We start from the raw sequence: 21,137 nt of genomic DNA, 5'->3' as shown, positions 1-21,137 counted from the left end.
ATCGATTTGAATTCTTGAGCACTTACAAGCCGCAATTTTTGTCCGATTGGGCTGAAATTTTGCACATAGTGTTCTGTTATAACTTTCAATAACTGTGCCAAGTACGGTCCAAATCAGTCAAGAACCTGTTATAGCTCCCATATAAACCGATCTCCAAATTTGACTTCTTGAGCCCCTGAAAGCCGCAATTTTAGCACGATTTGGCTGAAATTTTGCATGCGGTGTTTTGTTATGACTCCCAACAACTGCGCAAAGTACTGTCCAAATCGGTCAAGAACCTTATATCGCTCCCGTGTAAGCCGGTCTCTCGATCATTCTTGTTCGGTTCCTTGAGCTTTAATCTTTGCTGGTTTGATAGCAGTTTGGTATGTAGAATGAAATTTTTGCCCCACAACTAAATTTATTTTACATAAAATCCATGATGGTGTGTTCTAAAGGTTCGACCCGGCCGAACTTAGCACGCTTTAACTTGTTTTCCCTATTCTACGCATTCCGCTGTACCATATTTTAATATTCCAACTATTACTGTGTTGATTGAAACTCAAACTCGAGGCCAAGTAAAGTTGATTTCTTTCACAAAGTCGTTTTTTATTTAAATATCCAGTATTTCGTCCTTTCGTTGAAGAACGTCATCAGGATGAATATGGAGAGATTGCTTAAACGAATAGAATCTTACAAATATATTTAACTAACAACAGTGCTAACAATACAAAACAAATCGCGGAGTACTTTTACATATCCAAATATACCAACCAAGTGTTTAAAATTCAGAAATTGCAAAAAGTAAAATCAAGGTGATGTCTTCAATTTCGGTACAACTTTCCAAAAGAAGAAAAAAAAAACGGATTTTTTTGCCCGAATTGTTAAAACATATTTAAAATGTTTTCATATTTTACTCTAAAATTTATTAGTTTAGTTCCATTGATAGACAATAGTTGTTCGGGGAGTTCAGCATGTTTTACATGTCCTGTATATTTTTTATTAAATAAATAAATTCATAAGAATTAAGCTTAATTATATAAATCACTTTAAAAATATGATATAAATATGAGAGTCTTTAATAAATGAGAGTTTCAATTCAGTTTATTGCTTTTGAACGTAGATGGGCGCCAAGTGTAAGAAACTCCGTGTGGCTTCGTTCGGTTGACGCATTGATGTCTTTTTCACAAATCTTTTTCACTTTATCGATGGATCGGGTTTCCTTCGGCCCTTCATACAAACACAATTTTGTCTTTTCAACTGTGTTGGTGTACCCATCATTGCCTTAGACGTACGTGCTTTTAGAACCCTTCAATATATTCGTCTCCAACCATAGACTATTACGACCAGGCTTTCTGAAATGTTCAAATGTATCTATCCTATGTACAATGTATTGCAAGTTAATAAATAACTAGACTAACCTGTTCTTCCACAGATATCGCAGTTTTCGCACAGGAACATAAATGGCGAATATAATGGGACCTTCAATAATCAAGTAGATATAGAACGTGATGGCCATTGAAATATCGTTTTTATTTAAAAGCCACAATAGCATTATAACCCAGGGAAGAATACTCATATAAATCAAAAACAATATGGTCGATATGCTACAGAAAAAAATTATATAATTAGGTATGGATTGAAAAAAATTCTTATTGGAAAATTATAACAAACCTATTTCTAATGAAATGTTTTCCTGCTCTTGTATTTCGCACGCTCTTTCTTATAGAAAACAATTCATAGACAAAATAAGCAAAACTCATCAATGCCATGCATAAAATGAATTCAATAGGTATGAGGGAAACCCAGTTATCCATGGGTGTGGAACCTGTGGAAAAACCAAAATTAATTTAGGAAATAATAAATCAATTTTTCCCTTCTACGAATTCGCAAAACATTTGTTCCGCAATTTCCTTAATCTTATACTCATTTAGTGTTTTTCTTGCTTTATACATCTACGACAAATTCTAAGAAGTTTCGAACAAGAAATCGTAGGTCTAAAATCGAGAAACGAGAAAGTAGGAAGTTTGCTTAAACGAGAGAAAGTAGGAAGTTTGCTTAATATTGGTCCAAAAACAAAAGTTGGATATTTCTGCCAAATGGGATGAGAATTACGATCTCTAGAGGCTCAAGAAGTCAAGATCCCAAATCGGTTTATATGGCAGCTATATCAGTGTATTTACCGATTTACGCCATACCAAATTTCAGCCAAATTTCAGCCAAATCGGATAAGAATTGTGCCCTTTAGTGGCTCAAGAAATCAAGATCCAAGATCGGTTTATATGGCAGCTATATCAAAACATGGACCGATATGCCCCATTTACAATACCAACTACAACTACACTAATAAGAAGTATTTGTGCAAAATTTCAAGCGGCTAGCTTTACTCCTTCGGAAGTTAACGTGCTTTCGACAGACAGATGAACGGACGGACATGGCTAGATCGACATAAAATTTCACGACGATCAAGAATATATATACTTTATGGGGTCTCAGATGCATATTTCGAGGTGTTACAAACAGAATGACGAAATTAGTATACCCCCATTCTATGGTGGAGGGTATAAAAATGTTGTATTATTCAAACAACAGTAATATGGATGAATACGTAGAGGGTCTGCTTTGAAAACGGAAGGTTCTTGGTTCAACTTTGAGTTGCGATGATGGTAAGGTTTTCATTTCATTTATAATCTGAATTATTCATATAAAATTTGTCTTCTTGAAAGAAACTGAGCATTGAAAACGTTGTGTTTGAGTCTAGGTTGTTATTTTTTAGCAACGTTCAACTAAGTTAATATGTCATTATTTTTTGAAAACTTGTATGCTTAGGCATAAGTACTTATTTTTTTAACTTATGGTATGCTTGTGCGGAAGGACTTTCCTCCTAGGACATCGCCACATGTAAAAGTAATCACAATCGATGCCTAAAAATATTAGTTTTTGAATGAGCATACCTTTCTGGTTATTTGGTAATGAGAGTTTTTGCTAGGCTCGTAACCGGTTATTGAATAATTTTAGGCTCTTACAAATTTACTCTCCCTAGTCTATGTACATATTGCATAAAAAACATGCAATGAAACACCGTCATGAATAAGTTTGATAAAGATAACGTGATGGAAATCTTTTGTTTTGCGAATTTGTTAACTGCAGGGGAATTGGGTTAGTTTTATTTTTTTTTTTAATACCTCTTAGAAACCACGATGAAAAACTAGCCAATATGGCTACACCCCACACACACATAGTGTAGACCAGTAAACGTTTTCTATCCAATTCCTTCAGATCATATTCTCTGAAATTCGATACGTATATTAACCATGTGTCATAGCCGATAACACTCAGCCAGAGGCGGGATGAAATGAAAAATATCAAGGCATATAAAACTAGAAAAAAAATTAAAAAAAATAATGTCTTAAAAATAATGTTTGGTTACGAAAAGAAACATTTAAATAGAAAATGTTAAAATTTTCAGAACTTCGATTATATACGGAAGCATAATTCAAACTATTTACTAATTTTTATGCTCACCCAATTCTACACACATCAATCGAACACTAAGGATAACAAATGTATGTGCTAAAATCCATGATACAAAATTAAAAATAAATAGTTTCCAGTTTAGAGTATGCCTTAATTCTTTAAATATTCCATATATCACAATGGTTAATAGCAGGAAGAGTGAAGAAAATCCAATACCTAGAATTAGAAATAAATTTAAATTTAATTTAAAATGAAGTCATACAGCTTCACATGGAGCACTTGAAAACTTTTTATATAACCGATAACAATCTAAACATAATTACCAAACAGATAAGAATCGTATATATAACTATACACATGAATCAGAGAAGCACAATCTATTGTGGCAATAATATATTTCTGGAGCTGCATATGATAGTGGGGAGTGTAGCAATAATCCGAGTCATTCTGCAAAATAAAATTAAAAATAAAGAATTTTAAAAACATATATATAAAGCTATTTGTGGACTTAGAGGAGTAAATATTGAGAGAATGAAAAGCAAGTGCATTGAAAGGAGTTATCATACTACCAGACAATTACACTTGAAACCAATATGAACGTGAACCAACAAGGAATGTTTCCAAATAAAACCAGTAAGGAAAGGCAAAAGTCGGGTGGAGCCGACTATATAATACCCTAAACCACCTGGTGTATGTAGTACTCTTTATATGTAGAACTTATCTCGAAATCTAGTCAGACTTTAATTTGGATACCTATTGAAATATCCAATAGAACCTTGTAAGGTTTTCCTACAAATTTGGATTTCCACATCCTTAAAAGGCCATATCGGATAAAAGATTATATGGGAGTTATATCGAAATCTGTGCCAATTTTGATGATGGATACTGGGACGTCAAATAGAACATCTCACGCCCTTTATTGTAAAGATGTGACCAAAATTGTGGTTCTTACTGCCTTAAAAGTCCATATCGTAAGATATATATACATTTGAGCTATATCTAAATCAGGACCGATTTTAATGAAACTTTGCGCATGTATTGGAACGTCAAATGAAACATCTCATGCAAAATCATACGAAAAGTGTGGTTTCTACAGGCTAAAGTCTATTTCGGATGGAAGATACATCGGGACCTACATCTAAATCTAAACCAAATTTTATGAGATTTTACACACGTATTAAGACGTCAAATAAAACACCTCATACAACATCTTGTTAAGATCGGAGTAAAATAGTGGCTCCTACAGTATTAAAAAACCATATCGGACAAAAGATTTATATGGGAGCTATGTCTTAATCTAGACCGATTTATATAGAACTTTGCACTTGTATTGGGACTTTAAATAAAACAACTCACGATAAATTTTGTAGAAATCGGGCCAAAATTGTGCCTACTACAGCCTTTAAAGTCCAAAGATATATATGGGAGGTATATCTAAATCTGAACTGATTTTTATGAAATTTTACATACATATGAAGACGTCAAATAAAGCACCTCTTGCAAAATTTGGTAAAGATCGGACCAAAATTGTGGCTGCTACAGCCTTAAATCTCCATATCGGGTAAAAGATATATATGGGTGCTATATCTAAATTTGCACCGATTTTTAGGAAATTTTGCAGTCATATTGACTTAAAAAAAAAACACTTTGTGCAAAATTTTGTAAAGGCCCGACCAAAATTGTGGCTGCTATAGCCATAAAATTCCATATCGGATGAATGATATGTATGGAAGCTATATCTAAATCTGAGCCGATTTTGACGAAATTTTGCACATATATGAGGATGTTGGATGAAACACCTCATGCCACATTTTGTAAAGATCGGACTAAAATTGTGACTTCTACAGCCTTAAAAGGTCATATCGAATGAAAGATATATATGGGAGCTAAATTTTGATACAATTTTGCACACATATGCAGACGTCAAATAGAGCACCTCATGCCAAATTCTGTAAAGATGGGATGAAAATTGTGGCCATATCGGATGAAAGATATATATGGCAGCTATATCTAAATCTGAACCGATTTTTTTCAAAATCAATAACGTTCGTCCTTGGGCAAAGAAAGAGACTTGTGCAAAATTTCATGACAATCGGACAATAAATGCGACCTGTAACTTGATCACAAGAATACATGGACAGACAGATGGACATAGCTAAATCGAATCAGGAAGAGATTCTAAGGCGATCGGTATACTTATCAATGGGTCTAGATCTTCTCCTTCTTAGCGTTGCAAACAAATTTACAAACTTATAATACCCTGTACCACAGCGGTGTTGTAGGGTATAAAAGGGCCAAACGCATACTAGTTTCGACATTCCGTTTGGAACATCTCGATTTATTTTCCTAACACCCACCCATCATGAGATTATGACATGACTTAAATTGAAGAACCTTCAATACCTCAGTACACTTCTCTATCAGAGAGACCCCTCCCTCAATTAGATAGCTAGTTTGTGCTAAATGAAAAGGTACCTCCAATCTGTAGCCGGTTTTTAATGAAGAGGATTAAGATGAATTTTCTCAATACCAGCAATATTCATAGGTATTGTCCACAGTTAGTATGAGAATGCCGAAGATGTTGATACTTAAAACGGTGTAGATACACGGTAGATAGACCTTGTGGAATATAAGCCCACATACTCTTAATTCAGCTTAAAATTGAGGACACCCTAGCACTTTATGAAACACATACATAGCCTTATCATAAAAAAAGGTGCTAAGTTTTTTTTTTTGCAGAAGATATGCAAAGACAGAACATTTTCAGAAATACTTTGTGGTATGTTATGAGCGATGACGGTGGTATGTTATTAAGATGATTGAATGCTTGATATGTGGGACAATAGTGAGTTATTGTTCAAAAAGCTTTCGTCTTGATGTTTATCTTTATCTTTACATAAACGTTAGCGGTAGCATTAGCTTTTATTTTCGTATGTAAAATTTCCTACACACACACATATATATATATATATATATAGGGAATTCACCAATAATGTCGAGAATCATAAAAAAATCCTTCCTGCCAAATTTCGAGAGAATCGGTTATCAAATGACTATTTTATTGCATTATTACTGAAAATAGGACGAACATATATGGGAGATATATCCAGATCTTAACCGATTTTTTCCAATTTCAATAGTCTTCGTCTTCGGAAAAACATGCCTGTACCAAATTCGAAAACGATCGGATGAAAACTGCGACCTGTTTTTTTGTACACAAATTAACATGGACAGTTGGACTGACAGACGGACGGACAGACCGACGGACATAGCTTAGTCGAATCAGAAAGTGATTCTGAGTCGATCGGTTTACTTAACAATGGCTCTATCCCTCTTCCTTTTGGGTGTTACAAACAAATTCACTAAGTTATAATACCCTGAACCACAGAAATGGTGTAGGGTATAAAAACTGAACAACAAAGCTTGATTGAAAGGGCCGAATCTTGGGAACCCATCACATGAATTATGCTAAAAAATGGGAACTATATCTAGTTGTAGACCGAATTAGACCGTACTTGGCGCAGTTGTTGAGAGTCATAACAGAATACTTTATGCAAAATTTCAGCCAAATCGGAAAAAATCGCGGCTCCCAGAGGCCCAGTAAGTCAAATCGGGAGATCGGTTTACCGAACAACCGAACACTACATGCAAAATTTCAGCCAAATCGAATAAAAATTGCGGCTTGTAAGGGATCAAGAAGTCAAATCTGGAGATCGGTTCATATAGGAGCTATATCAGGTTATATACCGATTTGGACCGTACTTGGCACAGTTATTGGAAATCACAACAGAACACTATGTACAAAATTGCAGCATCCAGGGGCTCAAGAAGTCAAATCGGGAGATCGGTTTACAAGGGCGCCATATCAGGTTATACACCGATTTGGACCGTACTTAGGACAGTTGTTGGAAATCACAACAGAACACTACATGCAAAATTTCAGCCAAATCGAATAAAAATTGTGGCTTCCAGGGGCTCAAGAAGTCAAATCGGGAGATCGGTTTATATGGAAGCTTTATTTGAATCTGAACCGATATGGCCCATTTGCAATACATTAAAAAGGCATTAAGTTCGGCCGGGCCGAACTTTGGATTATGATTTTCGTCATAATCCGGTGAAGATTGGATAACTTAAACACCCAAATTCGCGGATTTTGGCGAGATCGGATAAAAAATAAAGCTTTTATGGGACTTATACTCTTTATCAGGAGATCAGTATGTATGGCAGCTATATCTAAATATAATCCGATCGGAACCATATTTGGGACGGATGTCGGGAGACCTTAAACAACTATTTCAAACTTCAGCGAAATCGCGTAATAAATAATGCGTTTATGGGCTTCAGACCCTTTATCGGCAAGTCGGTATATATGGCAGCTATATCTAAATATAGGCCGATCTGAACCATATTTAGGTCCTATGCTATTATTCAAAAAGCTACTTACTGTTTAAAATTTCAGCGAAATCGCTTAAAAGATAAAGCTTTTATGGGATTCGGACCCTTTATCGGGAGATCGGTCTATATGGCAGCTATATCTAGATATAGTCCGATCTAAACCATATTTAGGTAAGATGTCGGAAGGCTTAAATTAACTCACTGTTTCAAATTTCAGCGAAATCGGCTAATAAATAAATTTTATGAGCTTCAGACCTTTTATCGCAGATCGGTATATATGTCAGCTATATCTAAATAAAGTCCTATCTGAACCACATTTCAGTCAGATGTCAAGAAGCCTTAAGCTACTCACTGTTTCAAATTTCAGCGAAATCGAATAAAAAATAAAGCATTTAGGTGAATTAGACTCTTTATCGGCAGATCGATCTATATAGCAACTATATCCAAATATGGTGCGATTTAGAAACGTTTCTGTGCCAAATTTCAGCTCAATATCGCAATTTTCGAAGGCTGTAGATTGATTACAATAGACGGACAGACACACGGACATCGATAAATCGTCTTAGAATTATACGACGATCCGAAATTTTTACACTTTGTAGGGTTGGAAATTGATATTTCGATGTGTTTCAAACGGAAGGTCTAAATAAAATCCTACGGTGGTGGGTATAAAAATACTACTTGCCTCATATCGTATCCGATTTGAAATCCTCTTTCTATGGCACTCAAGACGGGGAATTAGGTGAGGGAATTTCCGAGTTAAGATGCCTTAGTCCTTATGAGGTTTTGACGAGTTTTGCACAGGTTGAAACGAATGCCATTGAATCTGACGGTATTGATCCAAGGTTCATACGGATACTTTTTCCTCTGCTGCCTTTTGATACCCACCACCGTAGGATAGGGGGTATATTCATTTAGTCATTCCGTTTGCGACAAATCGAAATATCAATTTCCGACCCTACAAAGTATATATATTTCGGATCGTCGTAAAATTCTAAGACAATTTATCGATGTCCGTGTGTCTGTCCGTCCGTTGTAATCACTCTAGGGCCTTAAAAAATTGAGATATTGAGCTGAAATTCAGCACAGATACGTCTTTTTGGTGCACGCTGGTTAAGTTCTTGAACGGGCCAAATCGGATCATATTTGGATATAGCTGCTATGTAGACCGATTTTCCGATAAAGGGGCTAATGCCCATAAATGCTTTATTTTTCATCCGATTTTGCCGAATTTGAAACAGTGAGTAGTTTAAGGCTTCCGACAACTGACCCAAATAAATCGGACTAAATTTAGATACAGCTACTATAAAGACCGATCTCCTGATAGAGGGTTTGAAGGCCATAAAAGTTTTATTTTTTATCCGATTTTGCTGAAATTTAAAACAGTATTTTAAGGCATACCAGCATCTGACTTAAATATGGTTTAGATCGGACTATATTTAGAAAAAACTGTCATATAGTCCGATCTGCCGATAAAGGGTCTGAAACCCATAAAAGCCCTATTTATTACCCGATTTCGCAGAAATTTGAAACAGTGAATAGTTTTAGGTCTCCCGACATCCGCCCCAAATATGGTTTGGATCGGACTATATTAAGATATAGCTCCCATATAGGCCGATCTCCCGATAAAGGGTCTGAGGCCCATAAAAGCATTATTTTTTATCCAATTTCACTAAAATTTGAAACAGTGAGTAGTTTTAAGCCACCCGCCATCCGACCCAAATATGGGAAAAATAGGACTGTATTTGGATATGGCTGTGATATAGACCGATATGCCGGTTAAGGGTCTGAAGCTCATAAAAGCTTTATTTATTACCCGATTTTGTTGAAATTTCAAATACAAAAATTCAACAGTGACTTACATTTATAAGACCACTCAATGTCCGTGCTGAATTTGGGTGCATAAATTATCCAATTTTCCGAGGTGGTGGGTATCCTAAGTTCGGCCCGGCCGAACTTACTGCCTTTTTACTTGTTAGCACTATTTTGACTTCTTGCATATATCCCATGAATAGAAAGATCTTCTCGTTTCTAAATCTAATACGGAATTTCTACCGATAATGATATTATCACACCTTTCTAAGGTTTTCGAAAAGGTAATACAGAGCCAGTTTTCGGAAAATCTCGATCGTGCATCATTATTGACGGCTATGCAGTCGGGATTCCGTACTGGTCATAGTTGTGCCAGCACCCTAACAGAAGTCTCCGAGTCAATTCGGAGTGAAATCGATGGCAACAAGATTTGTTTTCTTATCCTACTCGAACATTCCAAAGCTTTAGTCTTATTTGTCTCATCGTTCCCAATCGGTTTATTCTGGAGACGTGAGATCTGAACCATTAGCAGTATCTAAGGGAGTACCACAGGGATGTATCATAGGCCCACTACTTTTCATCACGCATGCAAATGATCTTCCTAACCAATTGGTCCATAGTCGAGTACTAATCTAGTATGCTGATGATGTGCAAATTCACCTAAAGACTTTGATGGGAGCATCCGTAGACTCAATGAAGATCTTCTATGTAGATGGGCAAGAGCGAATGGTTTACTTCTAAAACCCCAGAAATCAAAGTGTCTGGGTATTCATAAGAATAAATGTTTCTCGTTGCCGAATACTGAAATTTCTGTTAATCTGGAGAAAATTGCCTTAGTTCCGATTGCTAAAAATTTGGGCGTGGTATTTAAGTTGGACGGATCATGTAAATGTGATGATTGAATGGTGATTCGTTGAGCCGACGGAAATTAAACGTGGCTTTTAATTGTATTATCCGTTATCTGCATGATATGAGAAGAATGCAACGTGTTTCGTAATTTTCAAATTCCCTTTATGGAATGTGTTTCAACTCGCTTTGAATATGAGATGCTAAGTATTTTAGCACAAAATTATTTATGACCAGGAACCTGAATATCTTTTTGATCCATTCAAATTTATTAGATCTAGAAGGGGAAGGAGAATTATACCCTTGAGACGGAAAAGCCTTGTGTCGAAATGGAAATTCTTCATCGGTACAATACGTCTTTGGAATACTTTTCCTCAATAATTACCATGTATTAGCAAAGTAGTTAAATTCAACAATTACATTGATGGTTATGAGAGAAGCAGTTTTACAAAATGTCTGCCAAATCGTATAATAATTACGCCCACTGGAGGCTCAAGAAGTCAAGTTCCCAAATCGGTTTATATTGTAGCTACATCAGGTTATGGATCGATTTGAATCATATTTGACAAAGTTGTTGGAAGTCACATCGAAACACGTTGTGGAAAATTTCCGCCAAATCGGATAGGAATTGCGCCCTCTAGAGGCTCAAGAAGTCAAGACCCCAGATCGGTTTATATGACAGCTATATCAGGTTATGAACCGATTTCCACCATACTTAACACAAATGTTTGAAGTCATAACAAAACAAGTCGTACCGAATTTCAGCCAAATCGGATAAGAATTGTGCCCTCTAGTGGCTGAAGAAGTCAAGATCCATGATCGGTTTCTTTGGCAGCTATATCAAAATATGGACCGATATAGCCCATTTACAATCCCAACCGATCTACACTAATAAGAAATATTTGTGCGAAAATTCAATCAGCTAGCTTTACTCATTCGAAAGTTAGCGCGCTTTCGACAGACAGACGGACGGACATGGCTAGATAGACTTAAAATATCATGACGATCAAGAATATATACTTTATGGGGTCTTAGATGAATATTTCGAGGAGACGAAATTAATATACCCCCATCCAAAACATAGTCATAAATTCATGTAAAATATTTGGGTCATTTGTATAGAACATCCTAATTGAGGACACCCTAACTCATTAAGAGTTAGGTACCAATACTTTACATAGCCATAAATGACTGCTTTGTTGCTTTTTCACTATGCTTCCTTGAAGCGGAAGATATGCGAAGACAGAAATTCGTCTGAGTTGCTGTACTGGATAAGCGATGAGTGTTCCAGCTGTCACTATTGCTAAGATGCTTGAATGGTGGCTACGTTGGACAAAAGCATGTATTCGTAACTGTAGCTCAAAAAGCTTTCTAAGCACTTTGAAGTTTATCTTTACATTAACGTCAGCAGGGTTTTTGGTTTAATTTTGGCATTATGAAAATTAACTTACAATGCTGCTAAGTGCAACGGCATCGTGTTCGACTTAGCTGTTCGTAGGTCTTTGATTGCGTTTTAATCTAAAGCATAGATAGACAAGAAAACTTTCTCCTGATATCATCCTTCACTTCCTATCAATAGGAGGGTATGCCGGTAGCTAGGCGGTTAGTACCCAGTAAAATAAATTAAAAGTTATTCCAAAAGAACAGCATTTTATGTACCCCGGCGGTGAAATTTTTTTTTTATACATGTGCCCTCGGACCTTCTTGAACCCCTGGAAGCCGCAACTTTCATTCGATTTGGCTGAAATTTTGCGCATAGTATTCTGTTATGACCTCCAACAGCTGTGATAAGTGCGGTCTAAATCGGTCGATAACCCGGTAGAGCTCCCATATAAACCGATCTCCCGATTTGACTTCTTGAGCCTTACAGTCTTAAAGGCCATATCGGATTAAAGATATATATGTGAGCTATATCTAAATCTGAACCAATGACAATCGTACCACAGTGGTGGTGTAGAGTATAAAAATCGAAGTGTAAATTTGTTTATCAGAATCGAATTCATTCATGAAATGCGGCATACGAGAAATAAATACTTTTCTTCAAGGCTAAAAAATTGTATAGATTATTTTTATTAATATTAAGAAGTCTATATGATTTCAAATATACTCTCGCTTAAATTTCCCATAATCATTTAAAAAGAGTTGTCATGTAATTTTACGGTACACTCTATTATACGAAGATCACACTAAAGAGAAATAGCTAAGTAGCCGGCAAAAAAATAGGTTAATAATAATTTATTTTGCCGTATATGGCTATTCTCATCATTCGCTTTTGGTATTTCGATTGATAAGGTTGTTACTGAATTGTATTTTAGCAAAGCTTGGAGTGAAGATAATGTAAACCTAACAAAGTTTGTACTCATTCAAACATACAACATGTTTAACGCGTAACAAATAAAGGGTGATTTTTTTGAGGTTAGGATTTTCATGCATTAGTATTTGACAGATCACGTGGGATTTCAGACATGGTGTCAAAGAGAAAGATGCTCAGTATGCTTTGACATTTCATCATGAATAGACTTACTAACGAGCAACGCTTGCAAATCATTGAATTTTATTACCAAAATCAGTGTTCGGTTCGAAATGTGTTCATTCACCGTAACGTTGCGTCCAACAGCATCTTTGAAAAAATACGGTCCAATGATTCCACCAGCGTACAAACCACACCAAACAGTGCATTTTTCGGGATGCATGGGCAGTTCTTGAACGGCTTCTGGTTGCTCTTCACTCCAAATGCGGCAATTTTGCTTATTTACGTAGCCATTCAACCAAAAATTCAATGATTTGCAAGCGTTGCTCGTTAGTAAGTCTATTCATGATGAAATGTCAAAGCATACTGAGCATCTTTCTCTTTGACACCATGTCTGAAATCCCACGTGATCTGTCAAATACTAATGCATGAAAATCCTAACCTCAAAAAAATCACCCTTTAAAATACTGTGTGTCATAATTCCAGCGAGCTTTAGAATATAACAAAAGAAATATGAGTATGTGTGGGGTGGTTTGATAACGGGTAACCCTCATATAACAAGATGAAAGCATCAAAAAAATTAAAAATTTAGGAATAATAACTCTAAGTGATGGAAAGTAAAGGTTAATTTTTTAAGATCTATAGGAAAGTAAAAAAAACAAGTAAGGGCGTGCTTAGTTCGGTCGGTCCGGTGTCTCTTTTTAGGCAAACAAAGAATAATGAATAAGAACTGTTATGCTATTGGAGCTATATCAAGCTATTGTCCGATTCGGACCATAAATTAATTGAATGCTGAACGTTGTAGAAGTCATTGTGTAATATTTCAGTTCATTCGGATAAGAATTGCGCCTTGTAGGGGCTCAAAAAGCAAAATCGGGAGATCGGTTTATATGGGAGCTGTATCAATCTATAGATCGATTCAGACCATATTGGACAAAATTTCTGCAAAACCGGATGAGAATTGCGCCCTCTAGAGGCTTAAGATGCCAAGATCCCAGATCGGTTTATATGGAAGACGATTTAAGTTTTGGCGATTATTTCGTGCAAATGTTGACCGTGACTGCGCCTCAAATGGTCCATTCGCATAGTCCAATTTTGGCATACTCTCTCCGATATATCGGCCGGTATCTCACAAATAAATGCTTCAATGTTGTCTTCCAATGCGTCAATTGAAGCGGGATGGCCTGTATAGACATGAGCTTAAACATAGACGCTCAAAAATAATCTAAAGGCGTTAAATCGCACGATCTAGGCGGCCAATTGACCGGTCCCGAATGTAAAATAAAATGTTCACCGAATTCGCCTTTCAATAAGTCCATTGTTACGCGTGCTGTGTGGCATGTGGCACCGTCTTCCTTAAACCGCATGTCATGCAAGTCAAGCTCTTGCATTTTAGACAATACAAAAAAGTTGGATACCATCTCACGACAGCGCTCACCATTCAGAATAAAGTTACGATTCGCATCATCTTTGAAGAAGTACGGTCCAATGATGCCACCAGCCCATAAACAACTTGTGACTTTTTCAGGATGCATATTGTGTGACTTTTTTTGAATGCATAGGTAGCTCTAGTAATGCTTCTGGCTGATATGCACTCTAAAATCGACAATTCTGCTTATTTACGTACCCATTGGGTCAAAAATCAGCTTCGTCGCTCTACACAATGAGCGCGCGATGAACTTTCTCAACAGAGCACTCATTTTAATGAAATTCAATTATTTCCAAGCGTTGTTCGCTTATAAGACAATTCATGGTTTAATTATAGACCAAACTAAACAACCACGAGACGTGCGTGAACTGTTTAAACCAGGTTGCCAAAAAGACAATAGCTAAAAAATTATCCTCTATAGAAGATTCGGCAAACCCTTGTCGACTTAAAATGATCTGTAAAGCCTAGTACTGACTTCGACGTATCGCCCGAACAACTGTCAAAATGCACTATAAAACAAGTAAAATGTTGTTAAGTTCGGTCGGGCCGAACTTCGAATACCCACCACCTCGGTTATATATGTAAACCACCTTTCTTCATAATCTGGTGAAAAATACATAATTTATGCCCCCATAGCAGCTATATCGAAATATGGTCCGATTTGGACCAAATTCGATTTGTTCTAATAAGTACAAGTCATTGTTAAATTTTGTAGTGCAAACTATTAATTTTTTGGTAGCTATATCCATATATAAACCATAAATCTGAACCATATATACAATACGGATGTCGAAAAGCCTAACATAAGTCACTGTGTCAAATTTCAGCGATATCGGATTATCAGCTGTATTCAAATCAGGACCGATCAGGGCCAAATTGAAGAAGGATTGACTTAACACAACTCACTGTCCCAAATTTTCGCGAAATCGGACAATAAGTGCGCCTTTTATGGGCCCAAAACCTAAAATCGAGGAACATGTCTATATTGCAGCTATATCCAAATCAGGACCGATCTGGGCCAAATTACAGCAGGAAGTCGAAGGTCTTAATACAACTCACTGTCCCAAATTTCGGACAATAAATACGCCTTTTATGGGCCCAAGACTTTAAATCGAGAGATCGTTCTGTATGACAGCTATATCCAAATCTGGGCGATATTAAAGAAGGACATCGAATGTCCTAACAAAACTCACTGTGAAATCGGACAATAAATACGCCTTTTTGGGCCCAAGACCTTAAACCGAGAGATCTGTCTATATGGAAGCTATATCAAAATCTGGACCGATCTGAGTCAAATTGAATAAGGATGTTCAAGGGCCTAACACAACTTACTGTGCCAAATTTAGGCAAAATCGGACAATAAATGCGCCCAAGACCTTAATTATAGAGATCGGTCTATATGGCAGCTATATCCAAATCGGGACCGATCGGGGCCAAATTAAAGAAGATTATTGAGTGGCCCAACGCGACTCACTATCCCAAGTTTCATATCAGATAATAAATGTGGTTTTTATGGACCTAAGATCTTATATTGGCGGATCGGTCTATATGGGGGCTATATCAAGATATAGTCCGATATATATATCTTCGAACATAATCTGCCTATGGACAAAAAAGGATCTTTGCAAACTTTCAGTTCGATATCTCAATTTTTAAAGACTGTAGCGTGATTTCAACAGGCAGACGGACGGACGAACGAACGGACATGGCTAGATCGTCTTAGATTTTTACAACGGTCAAGAATATATATACTTTATAGAGTCGGAAATGGATATTTCGATGTTGCCAACGAAATGGCAAAACCTTACTGGTTTTATCATTCCTACCCTGTAGGTACAAAGTACAAGCTATGTCTAATTCTGGAACAATTTTAAGCACCTTGCCGGATGTTTTCAGATGGGTTGTTAAACAATCCGTATCACATTTCGAGAAAATATGTTCGAACTGTAATTTCTACAGTTCACATATGACATCATAATTGCAAATTACCCAAAATTTGACGAACATATATGCAAATGCAAATTTTACCCATGAACATTCCACTAAGGAACAATGAGTCCAGTCCGATTCAAGTTTAAGCTCAATGATAAGGGGTATCCTTTTTATAGCCGAGTCCGAACGGCGTAGCGCAGTGCAACACCTCTTTGAAGAGAAGTTTTACATGGCATAGTACCAGGCGTTCAGCGTCATAGGCGAACATGCTAATCTCTGCGCTACGGTGGCCTCCACGGTGGTGGTGGACGAACATATACATGGGAGCTATATCTAATTCTAAACCGATTTCGAGCAAACTTACCAGATAATGTGGTACTCGTCGAGAAAAGCGTTGTGCAAAATGTTGGCAAGATTGTTAAAAAAAATGCGATTGCTATGGCTCAGGAAGTGAAAATCGGGTGAAATACGTATATGACAGCTATATCTAAATCTGAACCGATTTCCATAAAATTCACTAGTAATGTCGCGAGTCTTTCTCTTGACTCTCGACTCCTTCCTAAAAAATTTCAAGAGAATCGGTTAACAAATGACCATTTTATAGCAATATTACTGCAAGTTGGACGAACATATATATATGGAAGCTTTGTCTAAATCTGAACCGATTTCGAGCAAACTTTATAGACATTGTGGATGTCGTCGAGGAAAGCGTTGTACAAAATTTTGGGAGGATTGGTCAATAAATGCGCTTGCAGTGGCTCTAGGAGTGAAAATCGGGCAATAAATATATGAGAGGTATATCTAAATCTGAACCGGTTCCCACGAAATTCACCAGTTATGTCGAGAGTCAAGAGAAAATCCTTCTTACCAAATTTCAAGCGAATCGGTTAACAAATGATCATTTTATTGCATTATTACTGCAAATCGGACGAATATATATATCGGAGCTATATCCAAATCTGAACCGATTTCGATGAAATTCACTCGTAATATCGGGAGTCATAAAAAAAATCCTTCCTGCCAAATTTCGGGAGAATCGGTTTATAAATGACCATTTTATTGCAGTATTACTGCAAATCGGACGAACTTATTATAGGGGAGCTATATCCAAATCTGAACCGATTTTTTCCCAATTTCAGTAGGCTTCGTCTCTAGGGAAAAACATGCCCATACCAAATTTGAAGACGATCGGATAAAAATTGGAGGCCACCGTAGCGCAAAGGTTAGCATATCAGCCTATGACGCTGAACGCCTGGGTTCGAATCCTGGCGAGATCATCAGAAAAAATTTTCAACAGTGGTTTTCCCCTCCTAACACTGGCAACATTTGTGAAATACTATGCCATGTAAAACTAAAGAGGTGAGACTCGGTTTCGGACTCGCCTAAAAAAAAGAAGGCCCCTTATCATTGAGCTTAAACTTGAATCGGACTGCATTCATTGATATTTGAGAAGTTTGCCCCTGTTCCTTAGTGGAATGTTCATGGGCAAAAACCCCCACAAATTTACATGGAAAGACGGACAGACAGACAGACGGACATAGCTAAATCGAATCAGGTATACTTATCAATGGGTCTATCTCTTTTCCTTTTGGGTGTTTCAAACTTATTCACTAAGTTATAATACCCTGTACCACAGCAGTGGTGTAGGGTATAATGAAAATACCCCCATTCTTCGGTGGTGGGTATATAAAAATGGTGACGATGAAAATGCGAAAATCCGCTGAACTGGTACTGAGTTCTTTGAGCAAAATACCAGCATATTTCGGCATTTGCGGTGTATTTCGCAACCAATCAATGGACAATTTTTGTGTGGATGAAGTAAGTACTAGGTCTTAGGCGTATTGGTAACGTGGTGGGTTCAATTCATTCAAAAGGTAACAAAAATAGGACCGTGGTAACACAATAGACCTATGTTGTCTAAGGCAAAATTGATTGCAAGCAGTAACATTTAACTGACTACTCTATTATATATTTATTATAAACTCCGTGTTTTTCGAGGGTTAACTGTAGCCACACGCATGAACGTGTTAGCATTTATTTCGCTATCTTTTGGTTTTTGTTTTGCTTTATTTGTTTTTATTTTTAAACAAAGCATCATTAGTCAATCGAATTTAGTATTTTGTTTTCAACACAAGCTAGCGGTGATTCCCTAGCATATACAAATAACTCTAATGCAAACTTTGTAATAAATAGAAACTCGCACAAATATGTATGTTTTCTCTTACATTTATATAACTTCAATGTAGATCAACATTGTTTTATTGCAAGCATCTCTTCAAACTTTCAACTTACACTGTATTCAAAAAACCCATACACATAGGGTTCTTGGCAATTCACTGCGACGACTTCTGGAGTCAGATCTTGTAGCAGATTCACTTTGGTTGCATTACCATCAGACCAAAAATTTGATATTTCCCACGTTGTGTTATGAAAATCATTGGGAATCGTTTCGCACTCATTAGATGTGACATTGAAAAATTCACTTGGCCGACAACACAAACGTATGGTCAGAGGTAGATCGCGGGCAAAGAAGATTTCCAAAGATTGACTTAATTCACAAAACGTCGATAACAAGCTAAATGTGATAATAAATGCTCTTAAAGAGTACATTTTAGTAATGCTTTTTGCTTGTATCGGCTTTTTCTGTTATTTTTACAATTTTGCTTCTAAACGAACTTAACTTGAGCACTGCGTTGTTTACACTAATTTTGGGATTTTGATAAAATACAGAAATCTGAAACTTGTTAACCATACCAACCACAACCAACGCCGGCACCGTCACCGCCGCTACACAGACACAGTGAACCACAGCGAGCATGGAGTGTCCCACCAAGTAGTCTTTACTCGTTTATGCCATTCACTGCATGAGTTCGTTTGTGTATTCACGTGCTTACATGCGTTGCCTACATCGGCGGGAATGGTTTATCAATAGAATTCAACAACAACAACAACAACAATAAGAAAAATACTTGAAGACTTTATTTAAACATTTTGAGAGAAAGGCATACAAACAAACATAGAAATTCGGTTATTAGGGTGACCCGAAAATGTGTAAGAAAGAGAAATATTAAATTTTCTTTTTTTGCTTTATAAGTTTATCGACCGATTTGAATAGTTATTTGCAGCAATACCAGATTTCATTGTTCAAAATTTTAGCGATATCCGATAAGAATGGCGCTCAACGCGCAGTGTTGTCAAAACGAAAAATCTTGGAAATAATTCGAGAGCTGTTGTACGAATATTCCTAGAGGTATGTACACCTGCCATCGTAGTGCTGAGGTTAGCATGTCCGCCTATGACGCTGAACGCCTGGGTTCGAATCCTGGCGAGACCATCAAAAAAAATTTTCAGCGGTGGTTTTCCCCTCCTAATGCTGGCAACATTTGTGAGGTACTATGCCATGTAAAATTTCTCTCCAAAGCGGTGTCGCACTGCGGCACGCCGTTCGGACTCGGCTATAAAAAGGAGGCCCCTTATCATTGAGCTTAAATTTGAATCGGACTGCACTCATTGATATGTAAGAAGTTTGCCCCTGTTCCCTAGTGGAATGTTCATAGGCAAAATTTGGAATTTGCATGTACACCTGCAGTATACGTGCCGATATATCCGCCAGGATGTTTTAGAGTAGTACAAGGCAGATATTACCGTCTTACAGGAAATGCGATGTACTTGGAATGGCGTCACTACAATACAAAACGGTGACGAACTATGCTATATAGCTGAGGGATCCCTCAAAAGATGAGGGATCAATTTGATAATGTTGTGATAGATGGAAGGCATTCATCCGGCGTGTTAGATGTACGATCGTTCCGTGCAGCGAATATAGATTCGGATCATTACCTTGTTGTAGCAAAGGTTCGCACCCGCTTGAACATGGCGTACGATCTGCAAACACAACAGATGGCAGCGACATACTCCGGTCCAATGACCCAACTACTTGATGAAAACACTCCTTGTTCCATTGATATAGCGGCGCAGTGGCAAACTATTGCACTCCATGGAAAATGCCGTGAAATCAGTACTTGGCTAACGGAAGCCCTCCTCTAAGAAACCCATGGTACGAACAAGAGTGTCAAGATGCTACTGAAGTCAAGAATGCGGCATATAAAGCAACCCTGCAATCAGTAGCAACGCACCAGATGAAGGAGAGGTATCGAAAGAAAAGGAGAGAGGAGAAAAGTCTATTCCGCAAAAAGAACAAGTAAGAGCGTGCTAAGTTCGGCCGGGCCGAATCTTATATACCATCCATCATAGATTGTATTTATCGAGTTCTATGCGCGGTATCCCTTTTTAGGCAAACAAAGAATATTGAATAAAAACTATTATGCTATTGGAGCTATATCAATTTATAGTCCGATTCGGACCATGAATAAATTGAATGATGAACATTGTAGAAGTCATTGCGTAATATATCAGTCCATTTGGACAAGAATTGCGCCTTGTAGCGGCTCTAGAAGCAAAATCGGAAGATCGCTTTATATGGGAGCTGTATTAGTCTATAGATCAATTCAGATCATATTAGACATGTATGTTGAAGGTCATGAGAGAAGCCGTTGTACAAAATTTGTGACAAATCGGATGAGAATTGCGCTCTCTAGAGGCTCAAGAAATCAAGATCCCTGATCGTTTTATATGGCAGCTATACCAGGTTATTTACCGATTTACGCCATACTAAGCGCAATTGTTGGAAATCATAACAAAACACTTCGTGCAAAATGTCAGCCAAATCGGGTAAGAATTGCTCCCTCCAGTGGCTCAAGAAGCCATGATCCAAGATCGGTTTATATGGCAGCTATA

The 21,137-nt window shown here is 37.1% G+C and overlaps 1 protein-coding gene across 2 annotated transcripts; it reads right to left on the bottom strand.

Moving 5' to 3' along the window:
• Positions 1–946: 946 nt before the first annotated feature.
• Positions 947–19,178, bottom strand: LOC106092008 (G-protein coupled receptor Mth2). Of its 2 annotated transcripts, none has more exons than XM_059360201.1 (7): positions 19,099–19,178; positions 3,780–3,903; positions 3,505–3,672; positions 3,165–3,359; positions 1,654–1,807; positions 1,401–1,586; positions 947–1,334 (listed from the first exon to the last, which is right to left on the bottom strand). In XM_059360201.1, the coding sequence occupies exons 1-7, from the start codon at positions 19,156–19,158 to the stop codon at positions 1,265–1,267; spliced, it is 957 nt and encodes a 318-aa protein (XP_059216184.1). In that variant the 5' UTR covers positions 19,159–19,178; the 3' UTR covers positions 947–1,264. The 2 variants fall into 2 exon arrangements, with proteins under 2 accessions (XP_059216184.1, XP_059216183.1); XM_059360200.1 differs by lacking the exon at positions 19,099–19,178 and adding an exon at positions 18,633–19,043.
• Between the last annotated feature and the right edge of the window lie 1,959 nt (positions 19,179–21,137).

This window comes from Stomoxys calcitrans, chromosome 1 (assembly GCF_963082655.1).
Source record: "Stomoxys calcitrans chromosome 1, idStoCalc2.1, whole genome shotgun sequence".
Lineage (NCBI taxonomy): Eukaryota > Metazoa > Arthropoda > Insecta > Diptera > Muscidae > Stomoxys > Stomoxys calcitrans.
The sequence above is the reverse complement of the archived record's forward strand: the minus strand, read 5'-3'. Positions and strand labels throughout refer to the sequence as shown.